Genomic DNA, 24431 nt, shown 5'->3' with positions numbered 1-24431 from the left:
AGTAATTTCTTTTTGTCTTTTTCGTCATGTCCTTACCAACTTTCTCCTATCTTCCACAAAACTGGCATAAGGCTTCCTTTTTCAACTATCCTGGGCTCCAGCTTGGCTCTATGGAATACTAACTGAAGCAATCCAATGCTGAAAAGGCCCTTTGTATTTTGCCAAATGTTCACGTCATTAATTTCAGACTGGCAACATATCCGTACAAGTCATGGGACATGGGACACTAATAATTACATGGTTGTCAATCATTGTCCAGACACATATCAACCAAGCATAGGCTCGAGTTGATTCAGCAACATAAAGAGTTGAGTAACAAATTTAATATTACATTAATAGTCGTTTGGTAGTACAGAACATGGAATACTGTCAAAGTTTTTCATCAAAAACTCATCAGGACAATGAACCTTTTCCTGCAAGCAACTATTAACCATGAAAAAAAAACTGAATTGTGAGGAAGGACCAGAGAGTCAAAGTGGATGAAGAGGAAAGTGTATCAGGAGTTGGCATTATCTCTTCACTGCCTCTCGCCTCTACTGTGCTATGAAAGGAGGTCTATTTATTTGTACAAGTGATTTTGAAATAGAGCATTCAGGGCAGTCCGATGGTTTAATGGAACAAATTACTAACATTTAAAAATTCACTCAGAGTTTAGCATTGGGTGAACTACAGGGAAGATAATAATAAAATTCTGTACTCAAGTTTTTTGGCAAGAACTGCACAGGCTGGAGCTGTGATTAACCGATGTTCAACTTGAAGCTCTGATTCATCCATGATTTGATGTTGGGCAAAAAGTCGGACAGTACAGCAACAGTTACAGAACGAAGAGGGTAAAAAGTGGATGTCTTAAGTGTGGACATGGATAGGCACCATGCTTAAAAAGGAAAATTGTCATCAAGATGCAAAGTGTAACTGAGTAACAGGAGCTGTTGCTGATCAACTTGTAGACTTATGAGGAGAAGTCATTACATTACAAGAAGTCTGCTGCACTTGAGCAAATAGTAATGGATATAGATATAAATTATTTAAATTGGATCTACAGTCTTCGCTTAATTCACAGTGAGTTAATTTGAAGATCTACTCGTTCAATTTTAGATAATGTAAAATGAATCACATTTTATCAAAATTGTTCATCTTGTTTTTATTGTTTGATAAGCAAAAATATCTGAATCTACAATATACTGCACTTCGCAGAATTTCCATAAATTACACATAACTTGACAATGTCCTGAAAGAATATGCTTTCTATATCATGGTGGCTGGTGCCCACTCGGACAGATGAGGTGTATATTATACATGCCTACACAAGCCAACGGGGTTACCATGGCAACATGCTCTTCGTACATTTTGTTTTCTTGTTGATAGCAATCTTTCATTACAAGAACACAAGGTCAAAGAAAGGAGCAAGAGAGTCCATTAACAGGACAAACAATCACTTTGGCAAAGCCAATTCCTATTCTTGATTTTGTTCTTCCCAATGTCACCCTATGAAGGAAAGGTGCGGGCTAAAACAAACACACTCCAAAATGGGGTGAGGTAGCTTGCTAATAATGAAAATGATGCAACATCAGATCTTCTGAAGCAAACTCATGCTGGAATTCACCAGGTGAATAACAATTCCAGCAAGCATACATTGGTCAAATGAATAGGAAACTCACACATAATCCCCACAAACGTCTGTGACAATTTCTAATGAGGAAATGCCTCACCTGAAAAACCATCTCAGCTACGAAATGATAAATATTACTTGCTCTGGAGTTTTAAAGACCTCAATGTGAGCCCACAGCCAGTAACCAACCAATCCAACTTTAAAGACAGACTAAAAGCATGCAAGATGATGAAATTGTTGACTCGGTGTAGTCTTGCATGAAATAACATTGATTTGAAAGATCATAAGCACGCGTGCTAGAACAGACATTGAATAAACTATATAAGTGAGGTCAACATAGGCAAGTGTCTTTGGTATTTCCACAGCTTGTGACTTGGGTTTGTTATTTCCTCAAATCTCATCCACCCAAGAGGAAATTCTAGGTGAATGAAGGCCACATTCTGGGAAATACAAATACAATAACCTGCAATTGGAAATACAGGATTGAGTCCCATTCCATTCACTGTTAAATATATGGGAATTGGGTTTTTTTTAAAATTAAGTAGGATGTCCAATTGCATTGCTCCATGGCAGGCTTTATACAAATTTGACAAAGGGTTATCTGAACTCGAAACATCAGCTCTTTTCTCTCCTTACAGATGCTGCTAGACCTGCTGAGATTTTCCAGCATTTTATCTTTTAGTTTTATACAAATAAATTTGAGAAGAAACTCAGGAGTTGGGGAGAGGGTGGAATTTCAAAATGGGCACAAGTCTGGGCCTGGATTGTGGCTTAAACAGAAACTCTAGCAGTGGAGTTTTTTGAAAAAAGAAGTTGTCATGGGGATATCAAAATGACAATATTTCACTGTTCTCTATACCCAGAAATACATTATAGGCTGATTTCTTATTCACTATGCCCAGATGGTGTTTTTTTTAAATATGGAAGAGGAATTTGAATTTGAGATGAATAAAAGGGATTACAGTACTGAGGGAAGTAATTTCTTTCAGTTTTGGCATTCAGGCATTAAGCACTCCAATGTCAGCTGCTTTTACTCTTCAGCTAACGTGTGTGAAATTACGGTTTTAGATTGCAGCTTTGCATTTAGTTGGATATTGGTTAAAATTACCCAAACTCATTTCACAGTGCCATCAGACAGAGGGGAGGAGACACTCAACCCATCAACTTGGACTAACTCAGAAGGGAAAAGGAAAATACTGTAATCCCATTTACCCAATGCTAAATGTTTTTTAAAAATGGCTTAGGCTATCAGCGCAAATGCCAATTACAAGCACGCTTCATATCACTAATGTACAATGTACACATCACTGCAATGAAGATGCCACAATCAAAACCAATCAAGGAATTCTTGCAGATTTGTGTACTGACCATAACTACCTCTAAAGGCTCGAATAAAGGAAGTCGGGCAACGAGGGTTTGAGAAAACCTAAAGGGACAAAATTGTAATTAGTTTCAGATATCTGGCGTGGGGATTTTTGTATTTGAGTCAGCGGTTGCGAATTTAGATAGGTTTGTTCACAAAATTCCATATCCTTTATAATGAATAGCATTCACGCAGATAGCAGTCACACAGAGGTTAACAGAAGTGAAGACATTAGTACAGCAGCAAAAGTGAAAAGGCTGAAATTACCAGTGAATTCAGTATATAAAATGTTAGGTTGTTACGACAGAATCTCTGAAAGCACTCAGCATCAGCCAAGTTACATACACTCACTATATCAAAGTCTGATCCAGCCCAGTAACCCTCAACTTCAACAAATCTTGATCAAAAACTGCACTTTGTTATTAATTCAAATATGAGTGAAATTATACCACACTTCCTTCAATGTTTTGATATTTAAATTGAAATGTAAATAATGATTGAATCTAAAATGTTTATGGTTGTTGCGCATAACATTCATTTGCAGTATTTTCCACAACACTGTAATGAATACCCAATAGGTTTGAATACAATACCACTACTCAAAAAAAATCAAATATTTCCAACATCACTAAGTTAATTTGGTATCAGTGTTATTAAACAATAAAAAAAAGCTTGAGATGATCTCATGGGAAACAATAAAATGAGACAACAGTGCAACATTCTGAATGTTGCCAATGAGTGAAATATCGGGTTTCACATTTGAACAGATTACAGAGACAACGCTATGAAAACTGATGTATTAAAAATAGCAGATCATTCAAGTTTCTCAAAAGGGATAATACAGGAAGAAAAATGAATCTGTTCAGTTAGGTTTTGGAGCAAAGCCTTTGGAAATGGTCGACTTTCCCAGCTGACGTTCTGTCGTTTCGAAGAGGAACCTCGAAGACATAAGCAGGCTCTTCAGATACATAGAAACATAGAAGATAGGAGCAGAAAGCGGCCATTTGGCCCTTCAAGCCTGCTCCGCCATTCATTACGATCATGGCTGATCATCCAACTCAATAGCCTAATCCTGCTTTTTCCCCATAACCTTTGATGCCATTCACCCCAAGTGCGAGATCCAGCCGCCTCTTGAATGCATTCAATGTTTTGGCATCAACTACTTCCTGTGGTAATGAATTTCACAGGCTCATCACTCTTTGGGTGAAGAAATTTCTCCTCACCTCCGTCCTAAATAGTCTACCCTGAATCCTCAGACTGTGAACTCTGGTTCGGGACTCCCCCACCATCAGGAACATCCTCCCTGCATCTATCCTGTCTCGACCTATTAGAATTTTATAAGTCTCTGTGAGATCCCCCCTCACTCGTCTGAACTCCAGCGAAACCAATCCTAATCTAGTCAATCTCTCCTCATACATCAGTCCCGCCATCCCCTGAATCAGCCTGGTAAACCTACGCTACACTCCCTCGAGAGCAAGAACATCCTTCCTCAGAAAAGGAAACCAAAATTGCACACAATATTCTAGGTGTGGCCTCACAAAGGCCCTGTATAATTGCAACAACACATACCTGCTCCTGCATTTGAAACCTCTCGCAATGAAGGCCAACATGCCATTTGCCTTCTTTACCGCCTGCTGCACCTGCATGCTTACCTTCAATGACTGGTGCACAAGGACACCCAGGCCCCACTGTACACTCCTCTCTCCCAATTTACAGCCATTCAGGTAGTAATCTGCCTTCTTGTTTTTGCTTCCAAAGTGAATAACCTCACACCTATCCAAGTTATACTGCATCTGCCATTGACTAGCCCACTCACCCAACCTGTCCAGATCATTCTGAAGGATCTCTGCATCCTCGTCCCAGTTCACCCTCCCACCCAACTTGGTATCATCTGCAAACTTTGAGATGTTACGTTTTGTTCCCTCATACAAATCATTAATATATACTGTGAATAGCTGGGGTCCCAGCACCAATCCCTGTGGCATCCCACTATTACTGCCTGCCAATTTGAAAAGCACCCATTAATTCCTACTTTTTGTTTCCTCTCTGCCAACCAGTTTTCTATCCATCTCAATACACTTCCTCCAATCCCATGTGCTTTAATCTTGCATGGTAATCTCTTGTACAGGACTTTGTCAAACGCTTTCTGAAAGTCCAAATGTACCACATCTACTGGTTCCCCCTTGTCAACTCTACTAATTACATCTTCAAAGAATTCCAACAGATTTGTCAAGCATGCTTTCCCCTTCATAAATCCATGCTGACTGTCTGATCCTGCTTTCTAAATGCTCTGCTATAAAGTCCTTGATAATGGATTCAAGAATTTTTCCCACTTCCGATGTTAAACTTACTGGTCTATAATTCCGTTTTCTCTCTACCTCCCTTTTTGAATATTGGAGTGACATTCACTATCCTCCAATCTGCAGGGACTGTTCCAGAGTCTATAGAATCCTGGAAGATGACCACCAATGCATCCACTATTTCCAGAGAAACTTCCTTAAGTACCCTGGGATATAGATGATCAGGCCCTGGGGATTTACCCACCTTCAATCCCATCAACTTTCCCAGTACCATTTCTCTACTAATACTGAACTCCCTCAGTTCTTCCCTCTCACTAAATCTTGCATTATCTGACATTTCTGGCATCTGATTTATGACCTCTTTTGTGAAGGCAGGACCAAAGTATGTATTCAGTTGCCCGGCCATTTCTTTGTCCCCTATTATACATTCCCCCCCTTCTGCCTGTAGGGGACCTACATTTGTCTTCTCTTTCTCTTCACCTATCTATAGAAACTCTTAGTGTCAGTCGTTATGTTCCCTGCAAGCTTACTTTCATACTGTATTTTCCCTCTCTTAATCAATCCCGTGGTCCTTCTTTGCTGAATTCTAAACTGCTCTCAATCCTCAGACCTATTATTTTTCTTGGCCAATCTGTATACTTCTTCCTTAGATCAGATACTCTCTCTAATTTCCTTTGTAAGCCATGGATTGGCCCTCGTACCCATTTTGCTTTTGTACCAGAAAGGACTAAACAGTTGTTGCAGTTCCCATGCGTTCCCTGAATGTTTGCCATTGTCTATCCACTGTCATCCCATTAAATAACTCTCTCCAATCTATCAAGGCCAACTCATGCCTCATTTCCTCATAGTTTCCTTTATTAAGATTCAGCACCCTAGTCTCCAAATCAACTACTTCACTCTTCATCTTGATAAAAAATTCTATCATGTTATGTTCGCTCATCCCCAAGGGGTCTCAAACAGGTAGATTGGCAATGATTCATTAATCAAGGTCCATCAACTGATCAAATGTTTTAGTGTGTAATTATACTGTCAAGTTACTTTTTGATTTAAATCATTGCAAATCTTGTTAAATCACGCTGTCCCTTAATTAAGCCCTCTACTTAAAGAGTTGAGACAAATGCGTTAAGTGTTAAACAAAAATCAAAAACGAAGTCAGTTGAAAAGCAATATATTCACAGGATGGGATTTACCTCTCCCTCTGCACCATGTTTTGTGACAGCAGGAGGCGGCATGCCAATCGCTGGCGGTGAGACCTTATGGTCCCGCCATTATCAATGGAGTTTCCCATTGAACCTATCCCTTTGCCGCCAGGAAGCCTGTAGTGGGATGTGCTGTTGGTGGGATCACAAAATACCTCCGGTGTAAATGGCAGCAAGATTTTGGCGATTATCTCCAAACTCCAGATCTGACTTGTGCTGCCTTAGCCACTTCAGGGAGAAATAGGGACTTTACTTGGCAAATAATCTTGTAATGTTCATCTCGGAGGGCTTGCTGTGGATAGCAGCTGCCACAAATGGAAAGCGATACTCATCTTTCACTTTAAATGGGGAAAGATTGTAGAACTTTTGAGAAACCGAGGTGTCTTGGTACACAAATCACAAAAAGTGACATGCAAATACAGCAAGTGGTTAGAAAGGCAAATTGAATTTTCAGGGGTAAACTGTTTTTGCTACAGTTATACACATCCAGAGTACTGTGTATTGTTTTGCCCTCCATATTTAAGAAACAGTTTAAGGAAAGTTCATTTTAGTGATTCCTGGGGTAAGGTGGGGGGGGGGTTATCTTATCAATGCAAAAAATGCATCATGAATAATACTTACAAACGTAAGTAAAATGATATTACTTAGTTGTTATTTTTAGTAACTGAATATAATTAAGTTCATTTTTACATACAGAACGTACAAAATCGGGACAGGAGTAGGCCAGTCAGCTGATCTGAGTGTGGCCTCAACTCCACTTTCCTTTCTACCTTCAATTCCCTTTGACTCCCTTGTCAATCAAGAATCTATCAAACTCAGCCTTAAAGATATTCAATGACCCAGCCTCCACTGCTCTCTGGGGAAGAGAAAACCACAGACTAATAATCCTCAGGGGAAAAACAATCCTCCTCATCTCTATCTTAAATGGGAGACCCCTTATTTTTAAACTGCATTCCCTAGTTCTAGTCTTTCCCACTAGGGAAATAGCCACTCAGCATCTACCCTGTCAAGTCCCCTCAGAATCTTGTTAATTTCAATAAAGATCGCCTCTCATTCTTCTAAACTTCAAAGGATACAGGTCCAATCTTTCCTCATAAGATAACCCTTCCCCCTTTACCCCAGAAATCACTCGAATGAACTTTCCCTCAACTGTTTCTTAAATAAGGGCAAAACTGTACACAACTGTAGCAAAAACATTCCTACCTTTTTATTCCACCCCCCCTCCCCACCTCCCCCCAATTCAATTTGCCTTCCTAATCACTTGCTGTATTTGCATGTCACTTTCTGTGATTCATGTACCAAGGCACCTCAGTATTTCAAGAGTTCTGCAATCTTTCTCCATTTAAATATGATGCTTTTTGTTTTTCCTGCCAAAAAGGACAAGTTCAAAGTTTTAGATGTTATATTCCACCTGTTAATTTCCCTCCGCCACTCACTTATCAATATCCCTTTGAAGAACTCTTCTATCCTCTTCACAACTTAACTTCCTTGCCAATCTTTGTGTCATCAGCAAATTGAACAATCATACATTCGGTCCCATCATTTAAGTCATTAATATAGTTTGGAAACAGTTGAGGCCCAGCAATGATCCCTGTGGCACTCCACTCATTACATCTTGCCAACCTGAAAATGACCATTTATGCCTACTCTCTGCTTTCTATTAGCTAACCAATCCTCCATCTGTGCTAACAAGTTACACCCTACACCGTGAGGTCCTATATTGAGCAGTAACCTTTGATGGCGGTACCTTGTCAAATGTGTTCTGGAAATCTAAATTCACCATTTCCATATGTTCCCTGTATCCACTGGTGCAGCGGGAATCAGATCAAAGTCAGAGAAACCTTTTCCACTGAAATATAAATGCCTAACGTGGGGAACTTTGAGCCAGTGACCACAATGAACAGGATAGACGTTACCAAATTTACACAGCCCTTTACAGAGTGCAAAACTTTATCATTTGGATTCAAGCCTAGGTTCAGAGGAGGGGGAAAAAATACAAAACCTATGTGGGGCCAGAAAGCTGAGATAGAAAGGGGAAGCAGGGAACATTTAAAAGCAACAAAGAGGCCTCAACAACCAGGAGAGGCAGGTTTTTTTTTGGCTTCAGGCAGGACAAAAGGCAAAAAGATAAAGGATGCAAATCCCAATGGGATGGCGAGGTGGCAGCCCAAGCCCCCGGAGCCCGGCAGCATCAGCGATGGCATAAGGTATCAGTTTCCCAGGCTCTGATGCCCCACCCCTATTTTACGTGCTGTGGGTGAGGGAAGGGGTACACAATGGCCATCTCAGCGAAGGCAGAATAGAAAAATAATGATCAAGGTGGAAATGTGGCCTCACCATCCATTTCCTGAGGCTTTGCTCTGTTCCGTCAAGAGGAATAGTGGAAGAAAGTCGAACCCAAAGTGAATGACCAATTGGGAAAACAATGCAGCTTTATTTTGCACATTTCACTACCCAAGCATAATGAACTGTTCTATAGTACTTGGCATCAAGAAGTCAAAAACCGTTTCAGAAACTCCCAAGTAAATGGAGGCAGACAGCCACTGAATCATCTTAGTTCAGTCAGACACTACAGCTCTCTTGCTGTAGTATCGACCATCTCTTAAATCATTCCAGAGATTCACCCTTCGCATCTCTCCTCGGAAGTTCAGTACCATGTGTTAGTCACTCAGTGCAGAATGAAAAATATCCTGCCATCAAGTCGATGTTAACTGTTTTTGGGTTGCAACCTAGGTCCTCTTGTCTAAGAGGGAGCACTTGGGAGTGAACAGTGCCGGAGACCCACGTTAAAAAACAGTGATTGGGAGTCAGCGGGAGGCAGAGAGAGCACAAACACAAGGGAAAACAGTGCCAGAGGCCTGCAGACAAAAGCAACAGCGGGGAGTCAAGAGACAGAGTAAACACATTCGAAAAGAAGAATATAAAAACCTACATGCGTGATCACAGGATACACTGATCATCATCAGCAATGCAGGTAAATAAATTCATAATTCTAAAAAAACAAACAAAGCACTGGGTGTGATTTCTAGTGGCACAGAATCAAAAACCCGAGAGCCACGTTAAACCTGTACAGAATCTTGGTTAGACTACACTTGGGAGTACAGTGAATAGTTCTCCCGTGTTATAAAAATATATAGAGGATATGCAAAAGGTGCAGAAAAAGATTTATGAAGAGCAGAACAAGGGAATATAAATATAAAATAGCCACTAATACCTCAAATAGTGAATTCAGGAGAGATGTTTTTATCCAGAGAGGAGTTTTTAAATGTGTTTCTCACTCCCATGGGGAGTAAATAGCATGAATATATTCAAGGACAAACACATTAGCTAGAAGGATATGTCCATGTGGTTAGATAAAAAGGTACAGGAGGAGTATACACTCTGAAATCACCCTGCTGACCCAATGTTGCTGCTTCTGGGCTGTGAACAATTTGACAGGCCAGGTAAGAAGCTAAACAGCACGAGACTCAAACTTCATATTATTCACACATAGATCTCTCTCACATACCCTCTAAGAAATGCCTCATTATGTATTCTTGACTAAGTGCCCAGACATCCATTAGAGTGTTGAAACAGCTGCACCCTGGGAAAACATTGCCTGATTGACTGCTCTGACCCTGAACTATTCTGTCAATTGCACAAAGTTTGTTTCCACAAGATAAAGCGCCTTCATCGCAGTTTCTGCTATTGATACTTCCGAGGGTTTGAATGATTGACACTCCTATTAGTCTATAGTACAAGGAGCTTTTTTTTTTATAAAGTGAAAGGTTAAGAATGAATGACTGTTTTTCTAAAGTTTTCTTTTAATACATCCCATTGTCACTATACTGTTCAATGGTTCTATATAATATTTAGGGAGTAAACAAGCATGGAGGTGCCATAGCTTGGCATGGAGGGTACAAGAGGCCATGGGAGCTGGGTGAAGGGCATGAACTGACATGACCATGGCCCTACTTCCAAAGTGGCAGTCAACAATTGATGACACGGCATGGGGGAGAGACAATGTGGCCATCTGGTCCAAATGAGCTTAGTTTCAAGGAGAGTAGAGGGGAGAAATTAACCATGAATAAATCTCTGAGTTTGTGGAGGCAAGGGGTGTGAGAGGTGAGGTCTGGAGGGCCTTATTGTTTCTTTATAACCAGATGAAGTCCCAGAGCACTGAGGCAAGCCATTGAAGCAGTCCACCTCAGCACCCAGCAGCCCCTCTGGCTATTTCCAAACACTTTCCATGGGTGATGGGCCCGCTTCCTGTTAGCACCCGAATAAACCTGTTGGACTTTAACCTGGTGTTGTGAGACTGCTTACTGTGCTTACCCCAGTCCAACGCCGGCATCTCCACATCATGAGCACCCGTCCCACCAGGAATGAAATTCCCATATCTGATAAGCGTGGGTTGTGTTACACAACCCAAGCCAACCTGGGTGGAATACGAGAAGCAAATTTCTAATGGACCCTGGTTCTCTTGACTGCTTTTACAGTTGACCTGCTCCTCAGCATCTTACCAAAGTTACACCAGCGGTGCATCCGAAACCACTGCCCGTGTGAGGAGTCCCCTTACAGAGGCGCCATTCTGTGGATTGCCCCTGCAAACAGAAGCAGAGCTCTGCAGAAACTGTATGCTGTATCCCAAATCTCTGCTCTCACTCTTTATTCCAAGAGCAGTCCTTGCCCCAGGGACCTGAGGACCACCTCTTAGAAAAGGATGATGCTGTGAAATTTTGCAATTATAAAGTTAAACATGCAAATAGGCAAGTTGTCGAAAAACCTCTTCTATTGGGATTATTATTGCAATTACTTGGTTAGTCTGAAGGCTGTGAGAAACGGAGGTGGAGGAAATGAAGCTCAGGGACTCCACAACACCACCAGATGTTACTGCGTTTCAGTTCAGGTGCTGGCTATTTATATTGAACGTGTAAATTTTTGGTTTCACCTACGTGACACACAGTAACTAACGCAGTGCTCTTAATATTAATGACCCGTGCTGCATATATATGGATGACATTTGTAACCAGATGCCAACAGTGAGTATCATCATTTTACTGGGATCTTTCTATAATTGGCCAATCTTGAAAGGGAAAGATAAAGAACATGCGCCATTGAGGAAGGGGGTTAAGGTATGAGGGGGGTGGAAATATGGGGCTCAGAACCAGGAAAAACACCACGGCCTATGATTTCTCTCCATGACCCTGCTTACTTTCACTCCCTACCCCAGCCTCCATTCAAAGTGACAGTGTGGCAGCCAACAATTGATGACATGCATGGGGGGAGAGACAATGTGGCCATCTGGTCCAAATGAGCTTAGTTTCAAAAGAGCAGAGTGGGGAGAAAATAACCATTAATAAACCTCTGGCAAGTTAATATTTTACATTCAAGGGTTTAGATACAGGGCTGTTATATTGCCTTTTTGGCAGCATATCTGGAATTGTAGTAGCCAAAACAAACAAAAAACATGCCACTAACTTCATGTCTTCTCCCTAGACAGATAGCTCAGACATTATAAAAATCTAGGGTGTGCTAATTTGAGAAAATGTTTTGAACTGTTTGATACATTTTCCTCTGTTATAGAAAGATCATTGTGTGTTACATCGTCTCCTCTTTCTGTCCGACATCCATAACCATTAGAGTAACCACCTTCAATTCCACACTAAATTAAGGTTTGCAACTTAATTTTGCCTTTAATTCTTTTGCGACAGCTTTATTTTCCTGTTGTATTTCCAGAGGGGAAAAATTCAGAGCAGGATATGAGTAACACATTTCTGAACCTTAGCCCACATTTTATTTGAAGCCAATAGACAATGCAGAAATGATAGCATTTATCAGAGGTACTTGCACCAGTGAACCTATTTCCAACGTGTAAATGCTATGCTCAAGAGAAAAGCTTGGAGTTCTGGGAATTCTTTTGGCCATCCAGGGTGAACACTGGATGCTCCGATGTCAATTTTTTCCTTTGAACTCTTCCCCAACATGCCAAACCCTCACTCAAAAGAGACCCTTCTTACTGCAAACTGTGACCCCTGAAGATTGGTGATCTGACCCCAAAAACCCCAGGCATTGCTTGCACTTAATATTTCTAATCTGCTTTTATTCAATTTGTGGGACGTGGGTGTCGCTGGCTGGTCAGCACTCATTACCCTTCCCTAGTTGCCCTTGGAGGGCAGTTGAGAGTCAATCATATTGCTATAGCTCTGGAATCACATGCAGGCCAGACCAGGTAAGGATGGCAGATTTCCTTCTCTTAAGGACATTAGTGAACCAGGTGGGGTTTTTTTTCCGACAATCGACAGACAATGATCTCATGGTCGTGAATGGATTCTTAATTACAGATTTTTTTTATTGAATTTAAATTCCACCTCCTGCCGTGTCGGGATTTGAACCCAGGTCCCCAGAACATTAGCTGAGTTTCTGGTTTAATAGTCCACCGATAATACCACTAGGATATTGCCGAAAAGGCCCAGGCAATTAAGTTTTGCTTGCATTTAATATTTCTAATCTGCTTACTTGTCCTATTTTAATTCTGTGGACCTGGAACGGGTTGTCCCTATTACCTTGCTGCTGGTTAAATCCGAAATTAAAATACCTTAATCTCTGCAATAAGATACATTGAACATAGCGGGAACACAAAATGATACTTTTTATGCAGTTTCTTGAGGCTCCATGGTGCACAAGTGTGCGATCTACAAAATCAAAAATTTTGCACCTCTCTCAACACTGTTTCCATTTCCCACAACAACCATCGAACAACCAGTGGAATTTCCAACTTGCCAGAAAGTGTGCATCTCAGACCATGTCATGACAAAATGGACCGTCTGCCAAAATCCCATGTCTTCAACAAGTATTAATTCACTCACCACCTCCTAATTCTGCAATGCATTCAGTTCCCTTAATCACATTTGGGCTTTTAAATCGGAGGTTAAACTACTTGTGTGCTGAGTAGTAACTTGCCTTGTACAACCCAAAGCCTGGATCTATGAGGAAAGATCGGGTAGATGTCCCTGGACGATTTTTCTTGTTATTTTCTGCATTGGAAGAGGTTTTGTCACATTCGCTCTGTGATGAACTGCATCCTGAGTCACTGTCCGAGAGCTCCACCTCGTTCTCCTTTTTCTTCACTGTGGAGGAAGCGGGCTGACGAATCAAAAGCTGAATGATATCATTCAGTCCCACGTTGTAATCAAACAGACTATGGCCATCTTCCAACTGAAAAAAAATGAAAGAAAACGTTCTCAAGTCATTAGATCGTTCAAAGTACATCAGGATTATTACACAAGACCCGAACATCAATTTTGACTGCACAAGGGAATAGTTTCAGAAAATACAGACACGGCAATGCTGCTTTGTGTTTACAGCTTTCCAGTCGAGGAATAAACTTCAAATAAACCAATTTCTTATTTCGTGACTCACCAAGCACTAGAAGAAACATTCTGCATGATCTTTTTTTAAAAAAGGATGATGACTAATAAAAAAAAACATAATCCCACTCCTTTGTCTCAGGGAACACCTGCACTTGAATCAAAACAGAAAATGTTGGAAATATGTAGGAGGTCTCATAGCCATCAGTGGAGAGTTAAAGGCTTCCGGCCACTAATCTTTCGTCAGAACATCCTGAAACGTTAATTCTGTTTCTCTCTCCATGGATGCTGCCTGATCAGCTGAGTATTTTCAACATTTACCGTTTTTACTTGAGATTGGCAGCATCTGTGGTATTTTGCTTTTGTCTCAACTTATTTTCATAAAATCATAGAATCCCGACAGGGCAGACGGAGGCCATTCGGCCATTGAGTCTGCACCGACTTTCCAACAGAGCATCTTAACCCGGCTCTATCCCTACATATTTACCCCGCTAATTCTCCTAAGCCATCCATTTTGGGACACTCAAGGATAATTTGACATAGCCAATCAACCCAACCTACACGTCTTTCAGACTGTGGGAGGAAACCAGAGCACCCAGAGGAAACCCACGTAGACACAAAGAGAATGTGCAAACTGCACACAGACAGTGATCTGAGTCCAGAATTGGATCCGGGTCCCAGGCGCTGTGAGACAGGAGTGCTAACCACTGTGCCATCGTTACTTATTTCCTCCAAGGTTTTTCAGTGAGTTACAAGACTAATTAATCACCAGATATACTCAAGAAACTGACAGAAATAGCACAGAAAATAAAGTTTAAAAGCAAAACTAAAAAAAAAACGCCCCCAACTTGGCCTGAAAGAATTATGGTCTTTATGATTTACTCATGCTCAGCTGGACTGTTCTACCTTGGCTCATTCAGCTTCAGATGGCTAACAGAACACAATTTATTGGTTACAAGATGCAGTTTTACAGACTGACACAGAGCTACAATTTTCAAATATAGTACATGAGCCGAGGACTTCATCACCATAACCGCCGACCAGTACAAGCAAACCATGCACTGGTTCCCACAACCCAACCAAGTGAAGCCTGGTGTGCTTTGTTGCCAGCCACTTCCTGAAGCTTGGACTGCACACATTCATGGATGGAACTGAAGCTGGCTCATGAGAGCAGGATGAGAGATGGAGGAGGGGGCTGCAGAATTGGGAGGGAAGGCAGGAATGGAGTGCCAGTCACCTTCCTCATTCTCTACCATTGAGCCCGGGGTAGACCTTCCCTGCCAGAGGCCAATTCCATCTTCACCTTTCTACCAGTACCGGGGGGCAGGGGTAACCCGTCCTGCAAATGGGGAGGCCAGCCAGTAGAATGTGGCAGCCTCCTTGTAAGCTCAGTGGGATGTGAGCCCTCATGATCTGGCACACTCTAGCCTATGGAGGCCTCCCCCATGGAACAAACCCTCACCGCTTACTTGAGTGAGGCCTGCGTGATTGGCCCCGAGTGACCCATGTACATGGATCCTGTGGCATCCTCCATCATTGTTGGACAAGGAGCTGCTGCATTACCAGCTGTGGCAACTGCTCCAAGTGGTGCTGCAGAGACTGAAGTTCTGCCGGCTCTCTGATTATTGGCCAACAGCTCGGAGTTGGGATCTCCTGCCCTTGAAATGGGGGAAGCCTCAATGCCAGACAGTTCATTGCCTGATAGGCATAGGATTGCGTTGGGGCTCCAAGGAATGGCCACAGCAGGGTTACCGCCTCCCCCCCCCCCCCCGGCAATCTGCCATTGGGGCCACTGCCACCATTAAATTTAACCCAACCCCTTCCATTACATTTATCTCCTTCCTCCTCCATCTTCAGTCACTGGAACCTGGGGACACTCCAGGCAACAACATGTAGCTTCTGAAATAAAAACAGAAAATGCTAGAAAATTTCAGCAGGTCTGATGGCATCTGTGGAGAGAGAATGGAGGCAATGTTTTGAGTCAGGATGACTCTTCGCCAAAGCTCAAAGAAATCAAGGGATATAAGGAGAAGGCGGGATCAGGATATTGAATTTGATAATCAGCCATGGTCAAAATGAATAGTAGAACAGGTTCAAAGGGCCAAATGGCCTACTCCTGCTTCTATTTACTATGTTTCACACTCTCACCCTTTCATACTCAAATGTCATCTTTATTTACTATATTTTTTCCATTATCAATTTATTGTTGTGATTTTTTTGTACAGCAAGTTGGTTCTTTTCATAAATCAGCTTTTCAAAAAAAAGAATTTCATGTTAAACGTTGTGCCAAACCTTATCTGTCTGAAACTTGCTCTTCAGCCTAGGAATGTGAGAAAAATTGAAATATGCCCCACTCCCGAAGCAAAATGTTTGGACAAGTCTGCTCTGGAAGGACAGTCACCCTTGTGTGTCCAAGGATGTGTTTGCTCACATCTGCCAGCATCTCCAGTACCTGGCTGCAGCCACAAGAGCTCCTGCCTTCAATGAGTGAATGTCTGTCTGGGTGTTCTTATGGCACAAGGACTTTCGAACCCATGAGGTGATGGCAGGGCAGACAACTTTCCGCCCACCCACACTGAGATTCGCCGAGCTCCTCGCAGATACATGCTCAATTAACTGAAAAGCGAAAGACTGCTTATGTTCACCTGCCTTGCCAACCAGCAGGAATCACTCCTACATTTCCACCCACCACCATCATTGGTCTCCAAAACAGAAAGTTCTGCCATGTCAGATGCCATCGCCAATGAATTTGATGGTTTTAAAAGCTTTGACTGGTTAAAGATATCGCATATCGCTGTACAATTAATTAATTAAATAAGCCATGCTACATTAATATAATATGAATCACCGATGTTACTTTTTAAGTTTATTTATGAGTGTCACAAGTAGGCTTACATTAACACTGCAATGAAGTTACTGTGAAAATTCCCTAGTCGCCACGCTCCGGCGCCTGTTCGGGTACAGGGAGGGAGAATTTAGCATGGCCAATGCACATTTTTCAGACTGCGGGAGGAAACTGGAGCACCCAGAGGAAACCCACTAAGACACGGGGAGAACGTGCAGACTCTGCACAGACAGTGACCCAAGCCTGAAATCGAATCCGGGTCCCTGGCACTGTGAGGCAGCAGTGCTGACTACTGTTTAATTTTCACATTTCAAAATGGTGACCACCCACACCGACAGTTCACATTTTCTATTCAGCAGAAACATCGACCCCGCTCCCCCTCCCAGTTTTTGGGAAGGATCTTTAGAGGCTACAAAGGTCAACTTTCACGGCTCGATCCATGGTTTTGTGCATCACTTGAACAGTGAATAAATTAGGTGCAAAGAGACATACCACAGCTCGCAGGATACTGATTATTTACCCCCGATTTAGACTTTTACAGACAACATCCCAGCAAAACTGAGCTTGTTCTGACCTTGGTGCCTAAAGTAGAAAGCATAATGTGGCATCTGTTTTCCCCTTTTCCCACTTCCCCATCAAACTTCGTAACAAATGCCATTGGTCCTCAGCTGCAAAGTATTTTTAGCACATTGTGCGTGCAGCCGTTTGGCTTATTCGACTCCACTTTCATCTCAAGTCAGATGATTGACGTTTCCTCCCAGGAGCTGCAGCTCGCCATCTGAGCAGACACACCCGGTGCAGTGCTGAGGGAGTGCTGCTCGGTCAGGTTATTCAACTGAGCTTGCTCATTCCGGCCATGAAAGACCCATTGTTCGAAAAACAGCGGGAAGTGCCCCGGTCAACATTCCTTCCTTGATCAAAACATCCAGCAGCACAGACCGAGTGCTCGCTCACTTCACTGATACTTGTGATCCTGGCATTCACAAAATGGCTGACACGATTGCCTGCAGAACACAAACGCTGCAATGATTTATTGTATGCAAATCACTTTTGAGGCTCCTGATTATACATGGCACAGCACAAATCCAAGCCTTTTTTATTTGGCGGCATTGGAATCCTGCTGTTAAGAATTAAACGGCATTTGCATGCTCAACAATCGTAAAATACATTTTATGACCCAGAACATGAGGGGAGGTACTATGGAAACAAATGTTCTCTGGCTGACTGTACGCTTCAGACATCATTGCTCGTTGAGTCCATCAGCTGATGAAAGATGGGTGCAACTCCAGATCCTGGATTTATAGCTTTGCAATCAGAGATTTTCTGTTATAGCTTGCATCATAACTACAGCCAGCTCTACCATATCATTTTGCGAATATGTATTATTGTCCTGTGGCTCCGAACCACAGGAAAAGATCAGACAGCACCAGCACTAATATATAAGAAAAAGCATGCTCTGCAGAATATGTTGAGTCTTATGTTTTATTTAACTCAAGTCGTGCCCCCACAATCAAACCCGATAAACCCTGGTACCAGTCGTAAGCCACCGGATACTTTCTGATCCTACACAACACATCCACGCTAAATTAATGAAAGCTGGGCCAGAAAAATGTTCTAAACAAGGAAATATGCACTGTGGGCTGTTCATGTCTGTGTCTGGCAGCACGCTTAAAGAATAAATGAAATAATCCCATCAACATTGACAGACGTGTAGAGGCTGTTTGACAGCAATCATGGGCTGGAAACTCAGGCCAGCTTTCCTCACCCTAGCCGTACTGCGTATTACAAAACCTCTCCCCAGTGCCTGCACTGCCATTAACTACTTCGGCACAACAAATTAGAACCCGGGAGTCTATTTTTGCTCTGCCCCGATTCAAATACTCAATAGATAAGCTAATTCATTTTATCAGGGGAATCCTCAGGATATCGCCAACATCAGGGGTTCCCAAACTGGTATGCATACTCCTGGGGTTACGCGAGACAACATGGGGATAGGTGACGGGTGGTGTATTGGGAGAAATGTGCCTCATGGTGAATTTAAAGTCCGGTTTAAAAGCGATTTCCTTTTTAAAAAATTCATTAATCTTTCATTGGACAGTGTTTCTTTGCTCACTTAACGTTCTCAAATGCCAAAGCTTTATGGCGTAGTCCAGATCTGTCTTAGGGAGGGCAGGTCTGTATGCCATTTGGTCATCTGCTACCCCTTAGCTTGCACCTAGTGTGGGTCAGAGGTCTCCACAGAGGACCCATTCTCTTGCAAACTACTCAAGACAGCTGGCAGGAACACCTGGAGCCAAGCACCAAGTGGGAAGAGACAACCATCAGCCACACTTGCCTGGTCTTTTGCCTGGAGGCAAACCAGCTGCAGATGGACTTGCAGGATCTGGAGGAGCAGAGGGTCAACTACTCCAGCCTCCTGACTGGAACTCCAGCAGACGCCCTGTATCTCCAAAACTGGCATCTCCAGATAAGGAGGAACATGCCATCTGCCCCTGTGACAAGTCTTTACACCACCAAGGGAAACCCGGGTCCTCTTGGATCGAAGCCCGCCAACTGGTGCTGTGGACCTAGACAGGGCTGAAACATTCTCAATATTATATGGGGGGTGGAATTCTGCTGATTACAGCACTGATTTAAGCAAAAAATTCACAGAGTTCCATTGTATCTTTAAAAAATTGCAACTCAATATCACAAGCAAAACTTCTACATATTTAATATCCACTAATAAAATCTGTCATTTGTACATAAATGTGTGCATGGTTTAAAGGGGCATGGTCTTGGTAAGAATAGTTTAGTTGATTAGTTTGCAGAGACAGTAATCTGAGTAGCAAACGTAAATGAAAGCTTGCATTCTTATAGCGCCCTTGAACATAAAGAAATTGAACATGGAGAAAAATGTCTCATGGGACTTCCAGAATTGATCAAAAGCTGGCCAACCAGGGTTTTGAAAAGATTTTTGAAGGAGCAGAGTAATGGGTGTAGACAGAAGGTTTGGCAGGAGTGGAGGCAATGCCACCAAAGGATCCACCACTGCGAGGTATAGGAGAGAGCTATATAATTAAAAAGAAAAAAATTTGAGGGCTGCGAATTGCGGTGGAATAATATAAAGCTTGATGGGCATTGAAGAGTTAGGGTTCAGCAAGGCCATGAAGGATTTGGTTAGGGTAAGTAGTTGAAATTTAATATAATTTAACAGGAGTCAATGTAGGTGAATTACAGGTGAATGGGATTCAGGGCAGGACAGGATACAGGTTGCTGCATTTCAGACCAGTGGGATTTTTGGGCGACGGCGGGGGTATTAGAATAGTGGCAGAAGAGCACCATTGTTTGAAGCGATAGAAATAGATAGTATTGGTGACAGTTAGCACATGGGGTTTGAAGCTCGGCATAGCATTAAATGGAAGACCAAGGATTCACACAGTCTGTTTCAATCCAAGTGAATAGCTGGGAAAGGGTCTGAGGTCAGTGTTTGGAGAAGCAACTGTCACTGCAGATTTATTAAAGGCAAAATCAGTACAGAAAGCGTCCGTGAAGGTAATGAAACGGACGTTGTGTATATGGACTTCCAAAATACATTTATGAAAGTTCAACATAACAGACTAGTGGAAAAATTGAGATTAAAAGAATGGTGATAATACAGGCATGAAATGAGCTCAGGAATAGAAACAAGAGGGTATCGGTGAATGGATGTTCTTCTGACTGGAGGGGAGAATGCCATGGGGTTTGCCAGGACTCACTGTCTCTGGATCATTATTTCTATAAATCGTTAACCTTGCTCGGCGGTGGCCTTTCTGTGCTTAAGGTTCTTTAATTCCAAGAGTTAATGGCTGACACTTTCATTTTCACCGGTCTATTTCATTTTCACTAGGGAGGTGAAAGCCTAGTGGTATTATCGCTGGACTATTAATCCAGAAACTCAGCTAATGTTCTGGGGACCCGGGTTCGAATCCCACCACGGCAGGTGATGGAATTTGAGTTCGATAAAGCATATCTGGAATTGAATCTACTGATGACCATGAAACCACTGCCGATTGTCGGAAAAACCCATCTGGTTCACACATGCCCTTTAGGGAAGGAAATCTGCCATCCTTACCTGGTCTGGCCTATATTTGACTCCAGGGCCACAGCAGTGTGGTTGCCTCTCAACTGCTCTCCATGGGCAACTAGGTATAGGTAATAAATACTGGCCAGCCAGCGACGCCCATGTCCCATGAATGAATTTTTTTTTAAAGTCCACACAGCATGACAGACGATCGTGGACATTCCCCACCTCAAAGTTTTGGCAACAATACAAAGACTGTGATTGGAAGCAGTTAAAGTCAGATGAGCCTGGGGTTTGGGGGAGGGGGGGGGAAGCAGGTAAAACAGGTGCAGAAAGTTAACAAAAGATTTGTTCACCCAACTGTGGCGTGCACAAGATAATTGGAGTTATGCTTCAGTGTGCAATTTACTGAGCAACCTGAGACTCAACTATTCACCAAATCAATTCAAGCTTTGTGGGCCTATGCTTGAAAAAAACCTCAGCCACTGCATTAATGGTGGGCAGTACAATCAAGGCATTGTTTAAGTTGGTCGCATATATTATAATTTCTACAAAGCTTGGACACGAATAAGGTTGAAACATTAAAGCCGAATTGTGGTAGGGGTCTGTAGCCAGCTGGCAGTTCTGAGAGGGGGTTCGCAACTTCAAATCTGGGAGCTTCAGCGCTACAGAATACAGCATGCACGCAGCTCGTATCAGAAGCCCATACAACCATTTACGTTCTTCTGCCCAATTACCTTTGTCAAGCATCCCATCGTGCAATTGATTCCACAGAATCACACTGCAGTACACCAACTATCACAGGCAAATTCAAAATTAGAACCTTTATCAGAAAATAACTGCATTGAGGAAAGAACGAATGAAGGACATCCCCAAACATTTACAATCAATGAAATATTTTTGAAATGGTGACACTTTTTACTGCAGGAAATGCAGCAGATTTACACAGAACAATCACAAAAATAATCTAATTCTGATGCATGATGTTGGTTGAGGGATAAATATTGGACAGAACATTGGGGTTAACTCCCCTGCTTAGCTTTGAATAGCGTCAGACGTTTTACGTTCATGTGAGGGAGCAAAAGGTAAATCCATTTAAAAGCTCATCCAAAAGATAGCATGTCCGATGGTACAGCGTCAGTACTGCACCAGCAGCATCCGTCTAGAGTGAGGCATGATCCCAAAGCCTTCTGACTCACAGGCAAAGGCTGACAGATAAGTCATGCTTACGCAAAGCCTACTCTGCATGCAAATAGGTCAATACCCACCACCAGCGTTCTGGTTATATTTGATGGAGGAGGAACAGAAATATCAGCGCCAATGAATGCACACAAAACCAGCTTTTAACGCACTTCAGTGACAGGAGGACAAGAAGCAGCTGAGGGCCTGTAAGCTGTGCCACAAATTAAGCGAATGCAGCCCATGTACATTTATAGCATTGGAAGACGTTATGGAGCAGGATTGGAAGAAACTAAATGTGCCAAGCCGACCTTTGCTCATTCTAATAGATCTGGAACTGAACCAGCCATGTGCAGCAGTAAACAAAGGCATTAGTTAGCACTGCGCCCCATCACTCAGTAAAACAACATTTCTTACATCATTTCTCCGGTGAATAGAAAAAGCCTGCGTAAGAGGCCTCACAACCCAAAATGAGCTCAAACAGGACTGGGGACGTCGCATAGCAAATCTGCAGATGTCGAATTCATAAAAGTCTCCAGCAGATAGATTTAAAACTGACCCACTGTTTCTTCTACCCTTTATATCCAAGCCATTTCAGAACTTTGCTACAAGGGGGGTTAACAATCGACTCTGCGTCATTTATTTGATGTTTTAGATACTCTCAACCAAGGCATTGTTTAATAATATAAATTCAACCTTGTCCTAGAATCAGAATTATTTAGTATTATTAGATATAAAATACTTATTGAACACTTTCATTCCATATTTGCATAACCTACCCCCTTCCCGCGCCAAACAAAGACAAAGTTAGACATTGGCAACACAACCCTAGTATAGCTGAAATTTATTCACCAATTCTGTTCCCCCTCCATAAGACACTGACTTTGCTGCGATCTACTTTCATAATTCAGCTGTTCCATCTTTTGATTGTCCGAGTATAATCCCCCACACCTCTCCACCACAGTGCCTCCCCCAAGTTAATGAATTAGTTAATAAGTGAGCCTCAACAGCAAGTGTCAGCGAGGCAGTTAATTCTGCACAGCATCAAAATGGAGCCAAATTATATTCTCACCCAATAGCCATGTACAAGAAGACACCACCCTTCCTCAGCTGCCGTTCCCCTTCCCAACCCAGAACTTAACTGCAACACTACCTAATCAACACAAGAGCTGCCTGATCCATGTGGCTTTGCTACTCATCAAATTTGTTAAGTCAACAGCTCCCCATTAGCTCAGGGGGTACCACAGAGCAACAGAGATGAATATTCGCAAACTTCATGCAAAAAGTGTAAACTTTGCAGTCAAGTAATCCATGCAAATTCATTGGTGGCGCCCTCCAAACTGCACAGCTTTGCCCAAACATTAGCATGAGAGTTCCTTCTGTTAACACTTCATGAAATGTTCAACTGGGTCATATGCTAGATGTTTGCAGGAACCAAAACATTTTAATTTTTGATACGGAAACTAGGGAAGGCAGCAGTGTAGTGGTATTGTCACTGAACTGGAGGTCCCGAGACTCCGGGAAATGCTCTGGCGACCTAGGTTTGAATCCCATCACAACGAATGGTGAAATTTGAATTCAATAAATAACTTGCTTTTTAAAAAAAAGTCCAATGATGACCATGAAACCATTGTTGGAAAAATCCATCTGGTTCACCCTTTAGGGAAGGAAATCTGCCATCCTTACTCGGTCTGACCTACATGAGACTCCCCACCCACAGCAATGTGGTTGACTCTTAAATGCCCTCCGAAAGCAAGCAATCAATTCAAAGACAATTAAGGGTGAGTAATAAATGCTGACCCAGGCAGTGACGTCCACATCCCATGAATGAATTAAAAAACAATAATTTACACGCTCTGAAATGCTTGGTGGGGGTGAGGAACAGAGAGAAGATGCCCCAAATATGCTTTTGGTCATGTGCGCAAAGAAGTTATTGTAAAACAGGTCTATAAATAATAGTTAGATACAAGTTGTTTCTGTATACTATAATTGCTTATTTGGTTAAAATATCGTTGCAATGTACCAGGATACTATTTTTAGACTCCAGAACAACATGCATGTGATATATAGGAAGTTTTGCAATAAGTATTGAAGATTAAGAGAATTTTCACTCCTGACATTGTCACTTCTGAGCATATTATAAACTTACAGTTGGATATATTTTGAGCACACTAAATTGCCAGGAACTGCAACAAAAGATTCCGCACACACAGGGTGGGCTTGGCTTTACTGCAGTGAAAATGCTTTCTAAATATTCCACAAGCAGCAACCATCAACAGATTTCAAGAGCAGTGATTACTTTGGCTCTCCCCACCTCGCAACACCCTGCCCCACCACACTCCTCCACAAATCATCCAAGGACATTTTTTGCACGAAAGGCACTATATAAATGCATGTCTTGTCTCATGTCTGAGGAGACCTATTTCTTATTCCAGAATTTGGGTGGATTTGCTATTTTTTTCTGTTGGTGATTTCAGTTATTCGGCTTCATGTGCAGAATCCACAAGGACTTATTAACTGATGCCTTATAGTTCAATTTTTAACA

General features: G+C 42.2%; 1 protein-coding gene across 3 annotated transcripts in view; it reads right to left on the bottom strand.

The window, feature by feature from the left end:
• Positions 1-24431, bottom strand: part of uhrf2 (ubiquitin like with PHD and ring finger domains 2) — a 137379-nt gene that overhangs the window by 91986 nt on the left and 20962 nt on the right. For 2 of the 3 annotated variants that reach the window (XM_078214101.1, XM_078214100.1), the window contains one exon: positions 13414-13668. In XM_078214101.1, coding sequence (XP_078070227.1) covers positions 13414-13668 — 255 coding nt within the window. Of the gene's footprint in view, positions 1-13413; positions 13669-17239; positions 17459-24431 lie in introns of those variants that run through there. The other variant, XM_078214102.1, reaches the window with a different exon arrangement.

The sequence above is a fragment of the Mustelus asterias genome, chromosome 6 (assembly GCF_964213995.1).
Source record: "Mustelus asterias chromosome 6, sMusAst1.hap1.1, whole genome shotgun sequence".
In the NCBI taxonomy this organism is placed as follows: domain Eukaryota; kingdom Metazoa; phylum Chordata; class Chondrichthyes; order Carcharhiniformes; family Triakidae; genus Mustelus; species Mustelus asterias.
Note: the sequence above shows the minus strand (reverse complement) of the source record. Positions and strands in the feature narration are given on the sequence as shown.